General features: G+C 40.5%; 1 protein-coding gene across 2 annotated transcripts; it reads left to right on the top strand.

The window, feature by feature from the left end:
• On the top strand, positions 1–24,058 carry nt5c2b (5'-nucleotidase, cytosolic IIb). Of its 2 annotated transcripts, XM_053419382.1 has the most exons (18): positions 1–171; positions 2,104–2,223; positions 7,312–7,385; positions 11,963–12,080; positions 12,417–12,512; positions 12,605–12,696; positions 13,439–13,496; positions 14,111–14,204; positions 14,887–14,940; positions 15,074–15,157; positions 15,304–15,345; positions 15,474–15,581; positions 16,851–16,917; positions 16,997–17,167; positions 17,546–17,597; positions 17,991–18,051; positions 18,354–18,530; positions 20,192–24,058. In XM_053419382.1, the coding sequence occupies exons 2-18, from the start codon at positions 2,123–2,125 to the stop codon at positions 20,450–20,452; spliced, it is 1,710 nt and encodes a 569-aa protein (XP_053275357.1). In that variant the 5' UTR covers positions 1–171; positions 2,104–2,122; the 3' UTR covers positions 20,453–24,058. The 2 variants fall into 2 exon arrangements, with proteins under 2 accessions (XP_053275357.1, XP_053275358.1); XM_053419383.1 differs by lacking the exons at positions 1–171; positions 2,104–2,223; positions 7,312–7,385; ... (1 more) ...; positions 12,417–12,512; positions 12,605–12,696 and having other exon boundaries at positions 13,949–14,204.

Below are 24,058 nucleotides of genomic sequence, written 5' to 3'. Positions count from 1 at the left end.
ACACTCCTCCGCTGTCTGCCTTTCACACTGTAAACATCAGTCGCTTTCCCCCGCAGCTTCCGCTTCACAATAATCCTCCTCGGGTCTTTATTCTCTCCTGCCTCCTCTTCCTCTCCTGGCTGCGGGCGCATGCTCACACTCAGAGACGGTGCAGTTTTCCGGAGCTCAGAGGTGAGTACAGTAATGTCACTCACGGGACTGTTTGTCTTTTTTGTTAGCTTTCAAACTAAGCTAGCTAACGTTAGCCGGTGCTCGGTGTGCGAGGCAGCGGACTGTCTTTTAGCTTTTCCACACTGACGCGACGGTCGGTGGGTTTAACCCCTCGTCGGGAACAAGGCGTTTCGCTGTTAGCTCGTTGGGACACTTTAACACGTAGCTCAAGCTAGTTCCGGGGTGCTGCTCACCCCCGGGCTCTTCCTACAGACACGGAGAATACACTGCGACGCAAACGAGCTCCTGTACAAACGAGAGTTAGCCACGTTGCATGACCCGTCGACCCTGTGTCTCCAGAGGCTGACCCCAGGCAACAAAGGTCATGTTTGGTTCTTTCTCTCAGTGGCAGGGCAGCTCCTCTCACTGTTCAACTCTGAATCTTCCAGCCCGATCTCTACCTAAACTTACACAATGCGTGTAAAAGCTGCGGGTACAGAGTTATTTCTGGTTTAAACACTGTTCAGTTATTATGTAGAACACGTATTGTCATGGGATAAACCCCTTGAGATGTAGAGCTCCCACTTTTTGAAATGTCGAGATGTATTGGATGTCAGGCCCCGGATATATAATATAACATAACCTATTTTCATTTCTGTCAATATCGATAATTATCAAGGTAAATGTCACATTATTGCTTCTTTTAAGTTTTGAGACATGTTCTTGCTCATCAGGGAAGGTTGTGGTTATGAACTCTTCTTAACTTTTCTTAAATCTGAGGTAGATCCCTGATGTTGTTGTTAATGTGACATATCTCCTCACTCTGCTCACACAACGCACAAGTATTTGATCCATATATATATATATTGAAAATTAGAAATTTATATTGAGATATTGTTTATATTTCCGAGCCCTATTGGTTGTAGTGTTTAGCTATACAGTTAGCCTTGATGAATTGCATTGATCTGACAACATGTTTTATCCATAGATAATTATAAAATAATACTCTCTTTATTTGTGTGTCACTTCTCAAAGTTAAAGTGTTCACAAATAGAGAAAACAGTCGTACAAGAATAAAAACACTTGGCGTGTGATACAAATGAAAGAAGGACCACCTTTTACAATGATTGAAAGTGGAATTAGCTTAAATCAGGGAATGTGGTAGGATAAAATTAGGCTTTAAAATAAAATAAAACAAAAGTAAAATCACAAAAATGCAGTCATAGCAGAATAGAAAACATGTGAAAGAAATTTAAGCATGACCATCCACTACAATAATATTGGTATCTTTAGGTCATTTTAAATCGCTGGCTAGGGACAACAGATGGAAATTAGCCTAAACAGCTTAATCACTGAAAATTGTCCTGATATGATCATGATAACAATAATAATTAAATAAAGAATGTTCTCACGTGACTAGGCCAGAAGGTGAAGAAGACAATGACCTTTTATTGTTTACACTGAAGACAATGTTTGCTTCTCTGATGCATTGTGGCCCCTGTTGACAGCTCCTCCTCCCCACCTCTGCCAGTCTCATTTGCATTTGTGCTGGCACTGAAAGAACAAGAAAGCTGACCTCTGCCTTTCCTTCCTGCGGCGCAGCCTCTCCAGTGACAGGCAGAGTGGTTCAGTGTCAGCATGGGAAGAGAGAAAAACATTCAACACTGTCCATTAAAAAAAAAAAAAAAGACAAGGCAAACATTAGGCTTGAGGGAGAAATTCAAGTGATTCACAGATTCTCAGTACTGTTGGGCTTGTTCACATGTGACATGATGCTTTAGCTTTAACCTAATGTCCTTTGTGTGCTGCTGGAGGAGGCCACAGGCAGATCCAGTATTGACTGATGATGATCAAACAGTTAATAAAATGTTCCTCCTGTAAGTAAAGATAACTTGGCTGCTTTCGACTCTTGTATAATTGTTGTTGCAAACCTGTTCTCTCCCTTCTCCTCAGACACTGACTGTTTTTAAAGATGACCACCTCGTGGAGTGACAGACTGCAGAATTATGCAGACTTGCCCGCCAACATGGACAGGCTGTCGATGAAGAAGTACAGGAGAGAGCCCTACCACAGGTAAGACACACATGTGAAGGTGGTAGAGAGGGACCAACACATTTGTGCTGAATGTAGCCACTGGATACATTAAGATCGAGTTTAACCGACGACAGGACATGGATGCGGAACTCAATAGGACACATCATATAAATAATTTGCATACTTGTCATATATACCATGAAGGAAAACACTGTGAACAATAACTGCCATCATCAAAGTCTTAGTTGAATCAGGTTTGGCAGCTCCTGTGCTTTTCTTTGTGGTAATAGTCCAGCTTTTTATAATTATGAACACGGCAAAATCTCAAATCCTTAGAGAGGTATTATCATATCCACATATTTGCACATATCATTACTCATACCTTTTCTCAACTGTGTAAATTCTCATAATTTGATATAAATAAGCTAGAACAACAGCCATTATCTCTTCCAATCTTCATGATTGTTTGACTTATAATGTGCCGCTAGCAAGAACCTTGCAATGTCTGATTCTGGGGTTTGTTCAGATTCTCATCCATCACATCCCATTGTCTAAAAATATTGTTGTTGAGTATACAATATTTGATAGATCATGATATGAAACAATCAATGTTTTTCTATCATCCTAACATATAAATTGTCATATCCCGAGGCCTTACTAACAATGTAAAGGTTGATGCACAATGAAAAATTGTGCCTGTAAAATAAATACACCATCATTGGTTACCTATAAGTCTCACTTCGACTTAACAAGTCGGCCATTGGTACAAAAACTCAAAGGAAAATATAGGCCCGGCCCAAAAGAAGTGCGTTTGTCATTTTGCAGCCAAAACAGGAAGATGATTGTGTTTTGTTCTTCATGGTAGTTATACATAGCTTTCACCAGGCAGCATACTTTACTGATGGACGACCAACCAAAGTAACTGTGGAAACTCTACCTGGCAAAAGAAACAGAGCTCTGTTATTGGAGAATGCAAAGAAGGTAACAAGGGCAAGTGATAGACACTGAGGTAAAACCCTCAGTGTCAGAGTCAACCTCTGAGAATAGAAAGGGTTGAAAATAAACATTTGTCGGATATTTTCACTGGAGTTTGTTTGTCTGTTGGCAGGATTATGTGACAGCGGCGTAGACATTAACACCACTAGGATGTTACCCTAAGACTAGTCAGGATAAGTTTGAAAGTTCCACAATGTAAATGGTGAAATGTCACAGCTAACTTTAGTGTATGTAATTTTTACTTCTCTGGCAAGTACTGGTTTATAATGAGACGTTATTTGAGGTTATTTTTTATGCAATTTGTGTTTATTCATTATTATTAGCTGCAGGTTTTCAGCTCATAATCCTCTCATTGTTCGTCACAATCACTCAGTAGGCCATTTCTATTGGGTCTGTGAAATTTAATTTGGATGGTAAAGCAGATCATACACATGCAGTCAGTGGGTGTGTGGTTGTCTGGCTGTTTCGCAGAACTCCTCAATCTCATGGTAAAATGTCACCAGACTGGTGAAGTCAAGGGATGGAGTCCGTGAAGCCTGCAGCGCTAAAGGCCAAATGATGCCGACTGCACTGTTTTGACTAGCAAGTTGTTTTGTTAGCTCATACAATGGGAGAGCCTTAGCACAAATAGATCCCCATGTGTGTGTATCTGTCGACTGGAAACACCCTGGAGCAACAGAGGCTGATGTTAGGAGGAATTTATTCCTTGTCACATTCGTAACACGTGTGATGTTGTTTAATGTTTAACCCGCCCTCATTCATTTGTGTCCACTGGGTACTGCTGTTCTTCCACACTGTTACATAATACGCTTTCTATATAAGTGTCACTCATGTGTTAGCTCTATGCTGACATAAGACAGACCTAATCGTACATGTGAAGATAACAAAGATACCAGAAGGACCTTCTGCCTGCTTGGCCAATGTAGTCGTGCCTTCACTGAAGCTACTTGATCAGTTTAATTGATTTATTTTTTACATAAGAGCATGTTAGGGGTGACCTTTGGTTCATCTCACACACAGATTAAGGGCATTCCTTCAAAGAAAGAGCCCAGCTGGAGCAATGCAGCCTGATAATGAGAGCTGTGTATCACATAGCAGTGGGCTGACGACTCTGCCCGGCACAGATAAACTGTCTATCACAGGGAGCCGAGTCATGTCTGCATGAGATTAGAACACAGTGGAAAAAATCTGTCAGACTGCAGCACCAGCTGTGCTCTGATGGACTGAAAGTCATAAGGGATTCTGTTGAAGGTGTGCCGGGGCTCATGCTGGCTATTTGAGGCAATAGAGTTATCAGAGGGACCAAAGTCAAGACTGACTACAAGTCATCCCCTACTGGCAATACTGGTGAGCTTAGGAGTGGCTCAAACATACTTATCATTTATGGCTGTCCTTTACCACTGCTCCCACAGGCATCAGGCCTAAGGTTTAATGTGACATGACAACAGCTCAACAAAATAGAGGAGATATAGATTTAAGTCCCTCACTGGAAAAGGCATGTGCCCGCTCAGCGCTGATGAATGTTGACAGTAAAGAAGAACATTTGTTTTTGGTTATATAGGAGGACGTCAGCTTTGAAAAACTCATCGCTCTGTGGAAACAAAATAAGGGCAGAATAATGGGATTATCTTTTAAGCAGCTGATACCTACATCAATTGTCTGAATATATGATGTTGGAATTTTCATGTTGGAATACCATTGAAATGACAGCATGGAAATATTAAAACATTCTTGTTTTGTTAGACTAGAATATTATAAACTAGACTTTATTTGAAGTACATACATTTTGATTTATTCAAGTATACTGGGTTTAAAGGGGTTCATTTGAACTTTCTTGGATCATTTTTTCATTTATTTTATGATTGACAAGTGTCACCTTGTTTAAGGCTCAGGATAGCCTGCTCATATGGGGAGTTTGGAGTTTTCATCATGGACTTAAGATAAGGAAAACTTTATTGGTCTAAATGTGATAGACAAGAGAACTTGTCAAAATATAAGAGAGAATAAAATAAAATTCCTCAGAATGTGTATGCAATATTCACCTTCCAATAAAATGGAATATTATGGGTAGCGAAACTTGAGTAAAGTTTTTCACTGCACACTTTTGATGTCTGAATTTAGTAACTTGATCCTAATTTTGAAAATGCTAATTTGAATACCGGGCACTTGAATTTATGCACCAAAAAAATGGATAGGTTATGTGCTATTAAAATATATTTTATAGAAATTTAAATTTCTTTTTTTTCTTACATAAAAAAGATAATTATATAATAAGAAAATAGAAAGAAAGAAGCTGCTGGCCTAATGAGATTCATCTTAAAAAAAGACAATCCTCAAGCAATCATCTGTTCGATGAGGAAATTAACCGATGGTTGCTGCCCCTTCCCGCTCATCACCAGTGTGTGGTGATGTGAGCAGCTGTCACTCAGGGCGGGGGCTCACTTGATTCTACGTGACTTGTGATTGTTCTGGATGTCTTTGAGGGCCCACACATACCACGCCGCACCACAACAATAACAACAACAACAACAGCAGCCCTGAGGGTCAGCACGCAACAACAGAGAATGACGCAGAATGGCCACAATCATTTTTGCAACAAGTCAGAAAATGTCTGAATGGCAAGAAAGCAGAGGGCGAGAGAGAGAGAGAGAGAGAGAGAGGGACGGCTGGGTGTCATTGTTTGTGGGCCAGAGCTGCTCTGTGTTACTGGAGCAGGTCGGACCAGCGGAGAGTCAAACCGAGGTTTAATTTCGCACAGAATGCATCGGCAGTTGTCAGCTGGACTAAGATCTAAATGGGAGCTCGTTCACTATGGATCTGCTGCCAGGTATTTCACCGCACACTTTAGCTTTAGGACGAGAAGGTCATTGTCACAGGGTAACGAGGAGATGCCTTGCTGTCAGTGTAGGACATTTGAGCTGTGAACTTGTGTATCATATTTTTGGGCTAGTTGCGAGTGTGTGTGTATTTTTTTTTTTTTTTGTCATTGTGACATCCTTTTCTAAATTTTACTTCAGCTGATTTGCATCTTATTTCTGGCATGACAAAATATTGACTTGTGTGGAAATATTCAGGAACACAGCTCCACATTCATCTCACTCACAGATGTTGAAGATAATTTGCGTGCGTGTGTGTGCGTGTGTGTGAGTTTGCGTGTCTTTACTGTGGAAGTTGTATTGGCCAGAGAACGTAAACACTATTACTGTGTCCTGACTGATTTATGAGTGATGACAGTAGAGCAGTTTCCTGGAAGATTGTCACACTCTTGAGGTTGTTGGGTTTATACCGTCCCCTGGTTAAGAGTTGTGTTCACTTCCTGTTGTTTTTACCCAGCTCCACGCTGAAGGCCTGTGGTTTTAAATGACTCAACTTCTTTAAGTTTCATTGTAGGGCTGCAACATTCTCTAATCACATGGTGTCCTATCTTTTCAAAATGGTACCCACTCCTGCATGACACATTGTTGATTTATTTAGAAATTTGAAAATATACTGTCTTAAAATGGAATAAGAGAAAAGCATGTTGTTGCATATACAGCTTCATGTTTCCCTCAAGTTCTACTTGTAGCTGCCTCTCACTACCTAACTCTTAAACAGAAAGAAGTAGAGTGAACTGGGTATCTATTTAGAGTGGTTGGTTTTTATTTCAGATTGATTAAAAACAAAATAGAGAGACATTTTGTGACGTAATTGTTTTTGTCATATAAAACCAATGAATTTGTGATGGAAGCAGTATCAATGGTTGTTTTCAAAGTTGTGAATGCAGGTGACGCAACTGAGGGCTACTTAATGTGTCATGGTAAATTCTATCTTCGTCTTCACTCACATTTGACGATAACTATCAAAATCATTAAATGGTTCATAACCAAGTCAAAATCACAAAATAACAGAAGAGGGAAAAAGGTTTGTTCTTTAAGAAAATCTAAACAAAGTTTCCAATATTTTTGTGTGTTTAATTCACCTGCAGCAACAATTTGGTTCATTTAAACATCATCTGTTTCTTGAAGAGTCGCACTGTAGCAGTGAACCCCCCCCAGCCCCCCCAGACGATACTTTCTCTTGTGCTAAATACATTTTAACCTAAATTTTGAAGATTGTATTTCTACTAAATTGTTCTTCACTTGTTTTGTTCAGGGTGTTTGTCAACAGAAGTTTGGCCATGGAGAAGATTAAGTGCTTTGGCTTTGACATGGATTACACTTTAGCAGGTAAGTTGATCCACCTCATCTAACAAGTCCCGACTGGTACTAAAAACAAAACAGTTTTTTTCATCACTGACCATCTCTAAGGCTACACATCCCTTTAACAGTAACTTTTTTTTTTTTGATTGGCTGGTAGTGAATATCAGGGTCATATTGAAGGACTTTGTTTTATCTGATTTGTCACCATTGTAATCGTAATAATCAAAAGAAATCCTTTGTTGGTAAATTTGACAGATTTTTTAACATCTGTTGCAGCTTTTTATTATGCCACCCACACAAAGCTGCAGCTCATTTTCAATATTATGTTTTTTTGGTCCATGTTGGCGACATATTGAATTCATAAAACACTCAGAAAAGGCCTAGAGTTAAGTAAACTTTATTATCTGATTTGCCACTACTGCAATTGGAATAATCTATACAAATCTTTGGCTGTTCAATTTCTGCTGACCTGAGTGAAATGTAGATATTAAAGTCGACCGTATCTCATCTTCTGCAGCTCTTTACCAGGCTACCTCGCAAGAACTGCAGCTTGTTGTCCACAAAATGTTATTTAGGTCAGTGGTGATGACATATTGAATACACTATAACTCTCAGATAACAGAATGTGAAGCATAGCTCTCTGGTAAACACAGTGAGTTGCACAGATATCTGTTTCTTACTGACCAGTCACCAGTCCAGAAATATCCAGATTTCTTTTTTTTTGGTTCTGTGACTCAGCTGCAGCTTTTGGTCTCTCCGTCTCTATAAATAAATCTAGCCTCACTTTGAGAAGGAGGTCACGTTTGTTTGTTGAGTTCACCGGTGATGGCTCCCTTGATAACGGGGATCACTCATAGTCCCTCTCTGGCTCTGTACTTGTACTCTCACTCAGAGTGCAGGGGATTTTACGGACGCTCAGCTGTTGACATGGTTATCTTTATGGGGGCTCATAACCAAGTGTTAATGTTCGCTAGAAGCGTGGCTATCGTGTATCATTGGAGGGCGTTCAGCGTTTGACTGCACAAATGCTTCATCAAGACGAGGGAGCTGGAAGATTCACGGAGAAGGGCTGCTGCTTAACCACAGGGCACCAGTATTTGTTTTAGAGGGTGTTAAAGACGGTTCAAATGTGCAAAGTGCATAATTATCAGCGTCCACCCTTTCAAAAATGTTTTCCTAATGCATGCTTTCTTGACAAATCTTGGTATGGAAAAAATGTCTGTGCCCTCAAACATCCCTGTCAACAGTTGTCACTTAATACTTATAGCATACACTATTTCAGTGGTCAAATTCAGTTTACAGAAACCGTCTCTGATATCTAGACCAGAGATATTCACCATAGTATTTAACAGTTAAAGAAAGTTAAATAAATGATCCTCACTCACTTTTTTACTGACATTTTACTTATCATTAGTAGTTCTGTCTGTAAAGTAGTCAGGATAAAAATATGAACAGTTTATACAAAGAGTTTATCGGTTGATCATTTTCTACACGACAGAATGTAAACAAACACCTGCATGAACCTGTTGTTTTGTGATGCATGTCCTAGAAAATTATTGATCTAAAACCATCAGTCCAAAAAATGTAGGTTACTTCTGTAACTCGTCTCCTAAAACACTTTCAACCGTTGCGTCCACAAATGTCGAAAATCTGTAGGACTTTCTAATCTAAATCAACATTGTGTGGGCAACATTTCCCCATGTGTTATTTGTCAACCTGCAGGGAACAAACAGTCAGACGAGACTGTAGCTCAAACACACACACTCAGGCCCAGATTGCAGTTTTGTCCTAGTTTTCCAGCAGACTTTGGCTGGAATGTACGTCCCCAGGGCTGGAGGGAGGCTTTCTCATTCTCCACAATTTGCTCCATCGTGTCATGAATCTGTGACAAAGCCCCACATTTAACAGTTGAGGTGTTACTTTTTTAATGTAGGTTGACGTTTGACATGGTTCAGATAAATACTTCCCCTTCGACTATTTCTATGATTTGGATTTAGCGCTCTACTAGTAGAAGGTTGGGGTTGTTTACCTTGCGTGTGTGAGGGGTGTGTGTTACATGTAAACCCAAGGTTATCCTAGACTGGCCTAGAAACTGAGGACACACCACACACTCAAGCAGTAGGTGTATAATTATCTGATAATGATCTCATCAGGGATACCAGGAGTAACAGATCCTTGGAGCTGAGGCTGTTTCTCGCCTCAGCTCCAAGAAGATGGTCGCGTGTCTGCATCTATGTACGTGTAACATATGAGAAAGCTGTTACATCAAGAGTCAACGACACAGCAAGAAAAGATAACACAAATTGTAGTGCTCACACAATTGTTCTAAACATCTGTTGATGAGACTTGCTTTGTTGTCTTGTTTACAAACGCATAGCACCTCCATGACTTGTGCATCTGGTGTACCTTTCATGGAAAAATACATCCACAAATCAGTCAACGGATTAGAGCTCAAGCAGACCAACCTTCTGAAATAGTGAGGGGTGTCTAGAATTACGTGTGAAAAGGATCCACTGTAAGCCCTGGTCTCATGTGTCTGTGTGGAGGCTTCAAGGGGAGGGGGCAGCTTGTTTGTGCTTTTACAGTCTTTAAAGTCTCCTCTCTGAAATAAACAGTAAGTAAGTCATTTAAAAAATAGATTTTTAGTTACGCTCAATGTGTGAGTAAAAAGAGACTTGTGTTTTTAGAGCTCATTTAGAAATACAGCGTCGTCAATCAAATCTGATCAAACACCCACATAGATGTAATGAGGCTTTTTGCCAAAATATTTGATAAATAATCCATTGTTTTTTTTAAGGCTTTATCTATTTCTTTTTACATATTCATTGTTAGGGTTATGGATATTCAATGGATATTCAATACATATTTGATATTATAGAAAAACAAGTAAGGATTTAAAGGCATGTTTATATAATCATTATTTTTTTTACTGTAAATTTAAACTTTTATTGTTGCCTATTTAGACGTAAAAATGTAAGGTTATAGAAAAACAATGAGACCAAGTGTTGAGGAGCTTAACAGTGGTTCCATTCAGTTGAGTAGTTGTATCATAAAAGTTACTATCTTAACCTTGGCTGATAAAGCCTTAGATCTATCTTGTTAATTATTATGAAACAAAACAACTTCCTGATCCTAAACGAGCAACCTGACTGACTTTTATATAACTTCGACTGAGATGGGATCATACATCTCCTACTTTGGGTGGCAGAACTTTACAAGTGTCCCAAGGTCAGGAAGTGAAAAAAGCCATCCAGCGAGCTAAAGAGAGAGTGATGATAGCAAAGGTGACGGACAGGGGAAACAGCTCTTAAAATAGGTTTCTTTGTAGCGCCTCAGAGCTTACAGAAGAATATGACAAGTGAGCGAGGAGACGGATGAAATTTAGTTGGTGTGTGCTACTGCTCTGGGCAGAGGGCCCAAATCCTCTGTTTGCTGGGAGACAACGGCTGCGCGGGGGGGTGGGGGGGCATATGAGGGTGAGGGTTGGGGTAAGGGGGGGGGTTAAATCACAAGAGGTTACGTGACTCTAATACAGAAACTGGCTCAGCCTCACAGAGTGGGGTTGACAACAAAAGGACAAAGATTTACTGATGCCAAGATTCTCCTGTAACTCGCCTCTCTGGTTAATCCAGCATTCAAACATCCCAGCAAGTGCATGCTCACACATTTTGCAGATCAGGTTTTTCCTGCGGTACCCTTCCCCTGCAAACAGTCCTCTACCCAAACATCATCCTCCCCTCCAGAGGCCTCCTGGCACCCCACTGGGAGTGTAGACAAACCGGCAACAACACCAGTGCATTCTCTTTCGCGTATTTTTAACGTCTGACATGTTCTTTTCCCAGTGTCAAATAGCATTTTAATTCTCTGCCAGCCTTTTCCTAGTTTAGCATCAGTCTGGGGTTTTACTTTCAGAGCCCGTCCTTGGAGAGGAGGGCGGGGGGGGGGGGGGGGGGGGGGGGTTGGTTGCTACTGGAGAGTGAGAACAAATTATCTGAATAGTGAGACAACCCCCCACAGTCTGAAGTAGATGAGATTCTCTGTGAAAAGTCACATGTACATGTTGTGTAACATGAGCATGGTTCACTGACAGTATGTCTGCTGTGTAATCCCCCACAGCTCATGTTCCTTTACTGTATACATGCCACATAGTTCATTTAAACTTAACATGCATTCCACATGTTCTATCACTATGTTTTGATTTGTTAAATTAGAAAATATTTTAAAACTGTTGATAAGGAATATCTAAAAATAGATTAAAAAGAGATATTCAAGCTTCACCTAACTCTAATTTTCATTACCAATTGATACAGTTCATTATTTTGTCTATGAAATGGTAGAGCATGTTCATGTTCCCAGAACTGAAGAGGAGGACATAAAATCATCCTGAAAAAGCAGAACTCTCTCACATTCGAAAGTTGAAATCAGACTATTGGTTATTTTGATGAAGGCCAAAGTAGTTCTTTATTATGAAAACTGCTGTTGATAATATCTACATGGTCTGACAATTGTCTAATGAATTTATGTCAATGCCAGAGAAAGAACAAGCTTATTTCAGCAGAACCAAAACATTTGCTCAACCTCTGTAAATGTGTTTTTATTTTTAGTGTACAAGTCACCTGAGTACGAGTCCCTCGGCTTTGAGCTCACAGTGGAGCGCATGGTCTCCATCGGCTACCCCCAGGAGCTGCTCAGTTTTGTGTATGACCCATCCTTTCCCACCAGGTCAGACCAATCACACCACAGAACACAGACATCAAGATGGCCACAAGGTCAATGGCAAACCACTGTTTCTGTTGCCTCATCTCTAATATTTGTAGTCCCTCTTACTTTCTAACCTCAGAGGACATGCTGTCATACAACAGGAACAAAAACCCATCACCTGTTTATAGTTCAGTCCTACTCTGAGTCTCTTTAGAAGCTAAAACCTCTATGTCCTGATTATAACTATTGAATGTCACAAATTACAGCAGGTAATATGCCAGATCTTCTGATTTATTGAGAGTCACTTTTATTCTGGTTTGTAGACTGAAACAATCATGTCTCTATTCCGACTTCCAGGGGCCTTGTGTTTGATACCATGTATGGAAACCTGTTGAAGGTAGATGCCTATGGTAATATCCTGGTCTGTGTCCACGGATTCAACTTCCTCCGAGGGTGAGCCATAGTAAAGAGTAGTTTGGAGTAAAACCTATTTGTTTTTGACATTGGCTACATTAAGTTGTTGTCCGTGCCATTTGTTTTCACAGGCCAGATATACGTGAACGGTACCCAAACAAGTTCATCCAGAGAGATGATACAGAGCGCTTTTATATCCTTAACACACTCTTCAACCTGCCAGGTAAGGTCTCTGAACACTGACAACACCACAGGACTGATAAAGAACATTTTAAGAAGTAAGAAAGGTCTTTATATGTTTGATTAAGCCGCAACATCACCTCCAACTATGATTTAAAGAGGGAGGGACACTTAACAAGGGCCTGCTGATTACAGTATATATAAAACAATAAAGTCACACAAATATGACTGTATACATCAGCAGATTATCCAAACTAGAATGGCACTCAGTAGAGTGCATACTTTCACTAAGTAAAACCAAATTTAAATTCACTAGATCTAGATTTTAATTTGGATTCACACCAATGGACAGAATTGGGGAGAATTGGTGAAAATGTCAAACGAATGCCCCTGTGATTCAGATCTGCACCAAAATAAAAAAAGCTTCTTTCTTTGCCCATGTCCCATAATGAAAACATGCATTCTGCACACTGTTGTGTGTCAATCAGAATGGATTATCTTATCTAATTTAACAAGCTTCTGCAGATTGTTCCACAAGTGCCTTTCATAGTGTTTAAGAACCAGTTTCCCAGCCGCAGCAATCACATGATGATTCTCAAGGACCAATTAGATTTGGGAGCCAGTGCACTATGAAACTGATCTAATGTTAAAAATATGTGTAAGATACCCAGGAAGTTTAGCAGGAAGTTGCTTTGTATATAAATAGGAATTTAGCACTGCTGTCTTCTCACTGCCACCTAACTTTATCTTACAGTAAACCATGATGTTATTATTTTTCTTCACAGAGACCTACCTCTTTGCTTGCCTTGTGGACTTTTTCTCCAACTGTGACAGATACACAAGGTAAAAAACCTCTTGGTTACATTATCAGTGTCGCAACACGTTTCTGGGCATCGCATGGTGACACAAAGACAGTTGCAAGCCAAACTGGGTCGAGAGCAAGCCCTACAGCATGGGAGGGTGCAGGGGTCTCAGCTGCTAATCTCAGCTAATTGTTTAAAAATGGAAATCAAATGTCAGACATGTCAGACAACCTGTCTAATTTTCATTTTCCTTAACAATAATTAATTCATCTCTGCCACTACTTAATGTAGGAAAGCATGGACTCTTATCAGAATGAGACAGGACTAAAAAAAAAAATGGTTTCACTAACTATTATTTTATCCTGATATCACTAAGAGATTATCTTTTAAATGGTACTATAGATATAATAATGGCCTGTAAATTTGTTGAGAATGTAATCTGGAATGGTTGCATGTCCTTTGTCCTCTGAAACCTGGTTGTTGGTCTTTTAGGGGGAGAATGCTTTCCTGTTTGGCTGGGGACCCCTCCAACAAGGGAAGGCTATCCCATTTAAAAGCAAACAAAAAACAAATGTCATGCTTTTGAAAACCTTCAGTAAAGATGTGGCCTGTGCGACGGCTGTGTACGTGTGTGTCTCTGCTCCTCTTCCTCAGCTGTGAAACCGGCTTCAAAGATGGAGACCTCTTCATGTCCTACAAGAGCATGTTCCAGGACGTCCGCGACTCAGTTGACTGGATCCACTTCAAGGTAGGACTCGAACAACGAGTACCAGCTGTTTACCCCTGAAACTCCTAAGCTCCAAAACTCCAAAACTATCATGAAAACTCGTTGTGTTACACTGATGGGGGGAAGGGGGGTAGGGGCGTTACCGGATGTTGCCATCAGACTTAAAAGGATAGCTCACCCAAAAATGAAAATGCACTCATTATCTAATAGCTACTATGCAGATGGTGGTTTTTTTTTGGGGTGAACTATCCCTTTAATGTCAGAGAGTCACCGAAAATCGTAAATAGTCAAAGCCTGGGCCTCTTAATATCCATGATACTGGAAAAAAGCCATCTTGAACATCTGTAGTGCTGTCAGCCTCATATAGAATCAAAGAGCAGGGGTCAGGGGTCGTCCTGCTGGTCCTGTGGTTGTGATGCAATATTTGTGCTGTGTACAATATGTTCTCAGATTGATTCTGTACAGGTACCTTTGTTGCAATGCATGTTTTTGTAGTTTTGTCAGGTGGGGGGTGTTCATCTGGAAAGCATGTAGCTTTGATATCACTGATGCTCTCTCATTCTACACATCCTCTGTAAAGCAAAGCTAAAACTGTTACTGTCTGTTTTACTACTTCTTACTTAAGAAGTTCATATTTTGAATGAAAACACTATGTTATACATAATTGCAGTGTTTAGTCTGACACCTCTGTCTCTATTTGAAGGGTACACTGAAGGAGAAGACAGTTGAGAACCTGGAGAAGTATGTAGTGAGGGATGTGAGTATGTTTCATTCTTCAAGGACTCACATGTATGAGAACACACTCTCAGTGTATGACACATTGTTGTTGAGCTCTGTGAAGGGTCTGGTGTTGTAAAGATGCCATCTTTTCTTCTTTCCGTTTCCACCAGGGGAAGCTGCCTCTCCTCCTCAGCAGAATGAATGAGGTAGCCAAGGTTTTCTTGGCTACCAACAGTGACTTCAAATACACTGATGTGAGTATGTGTGTGCAGCTGTGTCACAAGCTTCAATATTAGGGGGGAAAAAGACAGATAATGATTAATAAATCCTGATTCATTTGGAAAGAAACAGTTGTTTACAAACGACTGACTGACGCTGTCTGTGTGTTGTGTTCTCACAGAAAATCATGACCTACCTGTTTGACTTTCCTCATGGCCCCAAGGTAAAATAACATTTTATTCTCCCTCTGCTTTGATCACACTTTGAAATGTGTTGATGCTAAATTGCAGGTGAAAGATATATTTCATATATATAGATTTTTCTGTGTGTGTGTGTTTGTATCCACCACAGCCTGGTTCCACCCACCGACCGTGGAAGTCCTACTTTGATCTGATCCTGGTGGACGCCAGGAAGCCGCTGTTCTTTGGCGAGGGGACGGTGCTCAGACAAGTCGACACGGTGAGCAGACACACAACATCCAGCTGAGACGAAGGAGTTTCTCACAGCTAACGCATGTTAGCACTGAGTGACGTGTCCGGACATGTTGCGACTCAGTTCCACCTGATCACAGTCTCGTTATATACGACTTTGTATGTATGTGTACAGAAGAATCAATTCAGTATAAGGTAAAAAAATTGGCAGTGTCTAATCAGGACTGGTCATGTCCTACTTTATGTCTGTTTATCAAGGCTTCACACCCATGACAACTTCCTAAGTAGCCTGGATCTAAGAGTGCAAACGCTATCACATTGTTTAACTTTTACAGCGATTCAGTGGAAAAGACACAACTGAAGAAATTGACTCAGAAACATGTGCTACTTATTATGAGTTGTGTTTATTCTTCAGTACAGCAGGTACAGCCTTGTAACATAATTTTGTTATGTTTTTAATGCTTAAAAGTATTAATTGAATAATAAATTATTTAATAATTGAAAAACTTTTAACCATTTAGCTGGTAAAATGTTTCTAACGTCATATATTCTCTTTATGTTGAATAGAAGTATTTAAGTGGAGCAGCTACAGAGATACATTTACTATTTAAAAAAAAAATTAAATAGGAAACTTAACATAATAGATGCTCTCTTCAAAGTGAGGGGCCTGCTGGATCACTCTGTAGCACAGGCCCCCCCCGCGTACGGTGGCTTGAGTCTTCCTGCTGTAACCACAGGTTCTGTTCTGACTCGGCCCTTTGCTGCATGTCTCTCTCCCCAAAAAAAGACTATGTTGCAAAGATAGCTTTTATTCATATTTGTCTTAGCCAGAAAAGTCCCTTTGAGAGAAATCATCTCGTTTTAAATTGAAATATAAGCAGGGACAAATAGCACTGCCACTCTAAAAAAACTTATTTAAATAAAGTAAAAAGATTAAAAAACTGAGATCATTCAAAGAACCTTATGGGAATCGTTGGCGAAAATACATTATTGAAATTAAACAACCATATTTCAAAACATTGTTCTATGTAGTCTGTAGAATTTAATTAAAGTTATTATGAGGCCACAGACGTCTGTGTTCAAAATATCAAGTTGATATTCACAGTAAAAAATGTTTTGTTACTGTCCCTCCACTGCAGCTCAGCAATGAAAGACTGTCCAGGGAAACACAAAAGATGTTTATGGCTTTAAAAAGCCACTTTCCATGTAAATATGTGTTCAAGCATAATGTTGCTTCCGTGAAACTGACCCTGTTACTGTCAAGATTCCTAACAGCTGTTTGTTTTCCTCATTTCAGACAACAGGGCGTCTGAAGATAGGAACCTACACAGGACCTCTGCAGCATGGGATAGTCTACTCTGGAGGTGAGATTACATTTCCTTTCAGTCGTTCACTCTGGGACATAGCGATCAGTTGTCTGCAATGGCTTTAAATGTCGTTTAGGTTCGTCAGACATCGTGTGCGACCTCCTTGGAGCCAAGGGGAAGGACATCGTGTACATCGGGGACCACATCTTCGGAGACATCCTGAAGTCCAAGAAGCGTCAAGGCTGGAGGACGTTCCTGGTCATACCTGAGCTGGCCCAGGAACTGCACGTGTGGACCGACAAGAGCTGTGAGTTTTTTAGACTGACTCATAAACACACACGCGCACTCACAGTGACATGTGGAAATCAGAATTTGGCTGAACGTACAGATGGGTTCACATTTGTTTGCAGTTGCATCAGACTATTTCCAAGTATCGCAGTGCAACAGAAAAAGGACTCAGCAGGGACTTGACCTAGAACAGAAGCTGCAACATCAGACCTTGTGTAAAAATCTCTTTAAAGTTATACAGTTTCATTTGACAACAAGTTCAACTCTGATTCTGTAACATCACGCACCACATATTCACAGAATCAAGCTCATTCACACATGAGCGGACTGAAGCTGAACAGCATGTGCACTGTACATCTGATGTGGCAGAGATTCACCCTCTTCTCCTGTTTTCCAGCGTTATTTGAAGAACTACAAGGCCTGGAAATTTTCTTGGCTGAACTCTACAAGTAAGAAATGTGACCTCTACCCTCCTTTACCCCCTCCCCTCTCGTTCCCTTTCCCGCTCCATTCACTGTATCCCACCCTCTCACTCAACCTCTGGCTCTTGAACCAGTTCTGCTGCTACCTGCTCTCTGCAGCAGCCGTGTTCGTTTGCATGCACGCAAACACGTGTCTGCGAGAGAGGACAGGATGAATAGGGTAAAGTCTAAGGGTCGGCTCTCGCACTCCGCCCGATAACTGAGTTCGCTGACGTTATTTATAGCCCTGGCACACCCTGCTGTTAGATCACTTCTATGACAAATTACCTTTCAGCAGTCTGTTATCAACTCCATTCTCCCCACCCCCTCCCGAACCTCCGTCCTGACCGGATCTTCTTTCTCTCCCCTGTCCTTCCTCAGACATCTGGACAGCAGCAGCAACGAGAGGCCAGACATCAGCACTCTTCAGGGAAGAGTCAAGGTACAGCCCTAATCACCTCCGTTTCTATGACGACCGGAGACATGTCCACATGTGTTTAACACAAACAGGCCTCGTTATCAGTGCCCACATTTGCATTGTGTCTACAATTCATTAATCATTAACCATTCTTTCAACTTATATTGTTTTCAGTTAATATTGTCTGTGTGATGAAATAAATCCAATCACATAACGGCACCAACACCCTTGATAAACACACTGCACAGTTAAAAGTGGGTAAACATCCACGTTATCTTGATAACAAGGCTCACCAGTGTCTTCTCTTCTCCCTCTCGCCCTTTTAGAAAGTGACACACGACATGGACATGTGCTACGGCATGATGGGTAGCCTTTTCCGCAGTGGCTCCAGACAGACCCTGTTTGCCTCCCAAGTGATGCGCTACGCCGACCTGTACGCCGCCTCCTTCATCAATCTGCTGTACTACCCCTTCAGCTACCTCTTCCGGGCCGCACATGTACTGGTGAGGCTCTGACTGACGAGAGCGAGTGTAATGAAACCATAAACCATCAAAGATACCACGAGCACACTGTTATACAGATAGAGAAGTCCTGTCTCTAAATCTTACGAAGACATTTGCTCCTGTAGATATTCTCCTCGAATCATTTGTCTCAAACATTTTCTTTCTCATGAAAGATCTAACATTAGTCTCAGTATTTATCCCTTACTGCATAAATTTACGATCACACAACCAATCATGTTGAGCTCAGTAGGATCAAACTCAGAGATTCACTCGTGGTGAAAGTTTCCCTCCTTCACTGATCTCATCCATCTGTGTAGTCCTTCCTCATCAGACTATCAGACTTCCATTAAAGCAGTGGTCTTCAACAGGGGGTCCGCGACCCCTAGGGGGTCCGCGGGGGTACTGCAGGGGGGTCGTGAAATTTTTGGTTAAGACATTTTTTTTTTTTTTTTAAATTCTTTTCCCCACAAAATTTACTTCTTCAGAACCAGAATTTAATATATTGTCTTTAGATAAACATTGACATGAATCGAATATATCGTAGCGGACGGATAAATTGAGGCAGAAGACGTTATCTTTCAGTCAGCAATGCACACATTCAGCTACACACAAGAGCTCTCTCAAGCTGGGCACCGGTTCACAGCCCCTTTCATGCAAATACGACATCAGAGGCACTAGCCAATCAGATCGCGTTTATGCTCACGTCTAAAGAGTGCGAAGCTCAAAAATAAAAGATAGCAAAACAAACTATGTAGATGGTCGTATTTGTACCTAAAAGTTGTTTGTTTGACTTTTTTTGCTTTGATTTTTTAAAAATGTACAGAGAAATAGACACTGTACAATTTAAAAAAAAAAAAAAAAAAAAACATTACTGTAACTGAAAAATAAGTCTGAGAGGATTTGCGAGGTGTCTGAGCCACCTATCTAATGTTAGCATGCTAATTCCCACAAGGGTAGTATTGAGTGCACAATAACAGGGTAGCTATGTTTATACATGGCACTAGGCCCAGAATAATATAAACACTATTTTATGCAATTTATATAGTAGGGGGTCCCTGCTCCATCTCGCCATCAGTTTGGGGGACCTTGGCCTGAAAAACGTTGGAGACCCCTGCATTAAAGTGATCACAGGACTTGTGGGATACTACTGCAAATGTGAAGGAGCATGTGTAAAGTCTTCGTTTGGCTCCAGAAGGAACTGTGTTCAATCTGATCAAATCGATGAGATTAAGACTACAAATTATGTGGACTGGAAGTTAGAAAGAATTAATCTTATGTCTTTATTTGGTTTCTCATCTTTGTTAAAAAATAACAGCTGGAGACAAGAAGCCTAGAACCACTGGTATAACGCACCTTAAGATGCGTTGCATTGTGGGTACTGTAGGCAACAGTTTTTACCAAGAAACAATAATGCGTTCAAAAAAGATGCAGCATCAAGTTGAATTAGAGTGCAGCGCTAAATCAGTAGATTACTCCTTTAAATGGTTATAAAAAGCGATTTGGATGTTTTCAATCTAGGACTGATGTTGATTGTGTGATGATGTTTTTTATGCAACACATATTTATATTTTGGAGGTGCAACATTTGTTAGAAGCAACAAATGTCTCGACTGACAACTTTGACAACTGACATTGATCCGGTCACTTTTTCTCCTCCCCAAGATGCCCCATGAGTCGACGGTGGAACACACCCACGTGGACATGGACATGGAGTCGCCGCTGGCCACGCGCAACCGCACCCACTGCAACGACTGCAAGGACATGGAGTGCAAACGCAACCAGCTGACCCGCTCCTTCAGCGAGATCAAACCTCCCAACCTCTTCCCCCAGACCCCCCAAGAGATCACTCACTGCCACGATGAAGATGACGACGAAGAGGAGGAAGAGGAGGAAGAGGAGGAAGAGGAGGAAGAGGAAGAGTAATAAGGTGGACATGGAGAGGAGAGCCATAATCCTGCTCCTGCCTTCCAATGTTTCCCAGTAGAGTCAGTTGATCTCTCAGAGTGAGGCAGAGAGGAAACATTTCCAGTATGTATGTGTGTGTCTACTGTATCAGTACTGTATGCTCACACACAGACACAAACACACACACAGACAAACGCACACACACATACTCTGAGATTTGTGAGGAAAGTATAAAGGACCAGTAGCGAGACAGATTGTATGAAGAACTGTATTCATTCTAGGTCCTCATAATGCAACTTCATTATAAGAAAAGTATATTTGTTTTTGATTTAATCTCTGTATCCTTTCCCCTACACACACACACACACACACACACACACACACGTAAATATCACATATTGTTTATCATTCTGTTTTATAAGTTGACTTTTAAGACCTGCTGGTGGAGTAAACAGACGTTCACTTAAATCCACCAGACACGGTCAATAAACTGTAGTTTTCATTGCAGCACACTAGCCTTGCAGAATGCACATTGTAATCAAACAGAAAAATATTTTTTATGCAACTTGGGAACAACATTCAGTTTGTTATGTTTTGCTTCATTTTGTCGATTTTCTTCATGATAGAGGAGTGATTTCTTCTAACTTGTGTGTGTGTGTGTCTGTGTGTGTGTGTGTGTGTGTGTGTATCTGCCAAAGTAGACTCACTCAGAATGTAGCACCCTGAGTGACTGAGTGTATCCACCTGAAGCACAGGCCAGCGTGAAGACACGTGTGGTACGCAAGTGGCTGTCCAACTGATATTCTGTCACCTAGCAACCATGAGAACAGAGTACTGTAACTGTATCTAATGCCGACAGTCTCTATGACAACTTTGAGCTACAGCGGTGTGTCTGTAAATAGCATCGGGCGGGAGGGGAGGGGGGGGGGGGGGGGTCTTTCCTTCAGCTCAGTTATTTAGGAGGCTGAAACTCGATTGTTATATTTGAATATTTGAGAAGGTTTTATTTTAGTAGCCGGATGTAAAATATGAGAAGAGTTTGACGAGTTGAAGCAACTTGACAGACGTGTGAGGTGAAGCTGTGATGACAGGAGCGTGAACGTGGCCTGTGAGAGACAGAGAGGAGGGTTATTCTGGGATGTACAGTGCAGAGCTCCGTTCAGTACGTGCAACTCACTTCTCACTGTGATCAGATTTCTCTATGTCCTGAGGCTCCGTTGAGCTTTTGATCTAACTTGCATTTTCTTTTTAACTTTACAACAGTTGACAAGCTTAGAACTTTAAGCCCTTGAAAACTTTTAACTCTTTAAAACGAATTTTTGTGAATTACCAAGGGGCCATATTGAATTCGAAAAAATACGATTTTCAAGAATAAAGTTGTAATATGAGAAAAAACAATGAGAAGAAAAAAGTCATATGAGAATATAGCTGTAATTTATTGAGAAAAAGTCATAGTAATATATTAGTAGGGTATAAATAATTATAACCATGCTGGCCCTGGGTCTGCTACTTCTGGATCCAAAATCTAGATCAACAATTATTTATGTACGATTCACGACACCCCTTCAAAAACCTTGCTGATGAAACGATAATTGTCCAGTCGACCATTACCAGCGATGTTCTCCACTAAAGAGACAATTTCCTCCAAGTCTATTGTGATTCTTTCTTCAGGATAGATTGAGATCTTGTCAAACTCCTGATACTTGTGATAAAATGGTGCAGATGAGTCAAAGTATTTTGTTATTTGATGCTTCATTTAACAAGGTATTCCACGGTCCTCATTTGAACACAGGCGAGAGGCTGATCTTCTTACATTCCCCCTCTAACATGACACAATCTGACATTCGATTTTTTCTCATATTATTACTCTTTTCTAAATTCTTCAAAAGCCCCAAATACTATGTTGTAAGGAATGAATAAGCAATATCAAAATGTATGAAAAGGGTTAGGTAGTCGTTATTAATAGTTTATCTGTCAACAACAGTTTACCTGCTTCATCACGACCGTGTGGTTTGATTTGAGTGACAGTGTTTTTATGTACATTTTCAGTCTGCATAAAAAGGAAAGCCTCCAGTGGAAGAACTGTTTTCTCCACTGACCTGAGGAGGCAGAGGTGATGACTCACAGCTGATGGAGTGGGATGCAAATAGACGTAGGGATTAAAGTAGAATGAACAAGCAAGGGACTCTGAGGAAGATGTAAAAAAACAAACAGTGGATAAAATCATCTGTGTGGAGCATTAGGAGACTTTAACGTTTATCAGATTTATACCTGACAAAAGCACAAATTTTACTTTTCAATCACATTTTCCACTAAGTTTTGATTTGTGTCATGTTTGACCTCGGCTCTTCTAAATGCTGCTGGAGAGGTTTAACCTTGTCACGACGCCCTGGAGACTATTCTCTAGCTCAGAAAGGAGTGAACAGTGGTGGATGCAAGCCTACAAGAATTCACATAGTTGAAATTTGACCTAAATTGCGATGGAAACTTGGCAAGTGACCAAACAGCTGTCACCACATTTGGATTGAAATCGTTGCCGAGTCCTGATTGGTGCCAGGAAGTATGTGTAATCTCCTCTAACCCAACCCCTGCCTACTTCAACCTGGTGGGAAAAACGTCTCATGTCCTAGTATTCAAATGCATCAGTGTTGGTTTTCAAAACGCTAAACGAGAACTACGTGAATATCAAACCTGGTGACTTGTTTGTTTTCTTTCCGTCTCTTTTTTAACATGCAGTGTTCCCTGAATGTTAATGTTCCTCATCTTTTTATATTCAGTGCTGACGTGCATCAGTCCTGTAAATGTCAGCTCGTTGATTTAGGCCACCAAAGGGAAGAAATGTGTCGCTACGGTAACACAAACACCCCTTTTTCCTCTTTTGTCCCTTCTTTTTTCTACACAACTGAAATACTGTGTTTGTATTCTCGGGCGTGAATTCTGTTTCTTGAATGACTGGATGTGCTACACGAGGCAGCTGCATTGCTTATGAGAATGACTTTTTTCTTTGTATAATTTGCATATGCATGTGAAAATAATAAGCGTATCTGTTCTGCCACGGTAGCATTTTTGTTTTCTTTCTCATGGACGGCATCATTTTAAGGACAAGCTTCTTTTTTGGACATTGTAGTTTACACAGGGTGAAGAAACATCATCTAAATCTGTAGAAACAAAACTTGCAATGAAGGGAAATGTGAATAGCATGTTAAGTACCGTAACTTGTAATCAACACCATGGGCTTATTTTTATTTTATTTTTCTAAGCTAGTGTTTTTTTTAATGGTCTTGGTTTACACATCTGTAATTGGATCGTTCCATTTCCTTTTCCTCTTTGTTTTTCAAACTGTTTTCTGTTTTTATATACTGTACCACAGTGGTCGACCTAAAGCCTGGTGAACAGCTCCACTGTTGTAGAAGACTTTTAACCTTTGTTGTGATGCATCCACACTAACATCCGGTGCCAAAACAGTCACCTGTCTCTCTGTAAACCACGGGGATCTTCGGTTTTTATGCATATCAATATGTTCTCCTGAACAGTGTTTCGTTTGTTTGTTTCCAGAAACTAGCCTACAAACTGTACATTGAGAAAAATACATAAAAAATGTAGAATAAAAATAGTTTTTCATAA

This window comes from Pleuronectes platessa, chromosome 3, assembly GCF_947347685.1.
Source record: "Pleuronectes platessa chromosome 3, fPlePla1.1, whole genome shotgun sequence".
In the NCBI taxonomy this organism is placed as follows: Eukaryota; Metazoa; Chordata; class Actinopteri; order Pleuronectiformes; family Pleuronectidae; genus Pleuronectes; species Pleuronectes platessa.
This window is presented reverse-complemented; position numbering and strand designations above follow the sequence as displayed.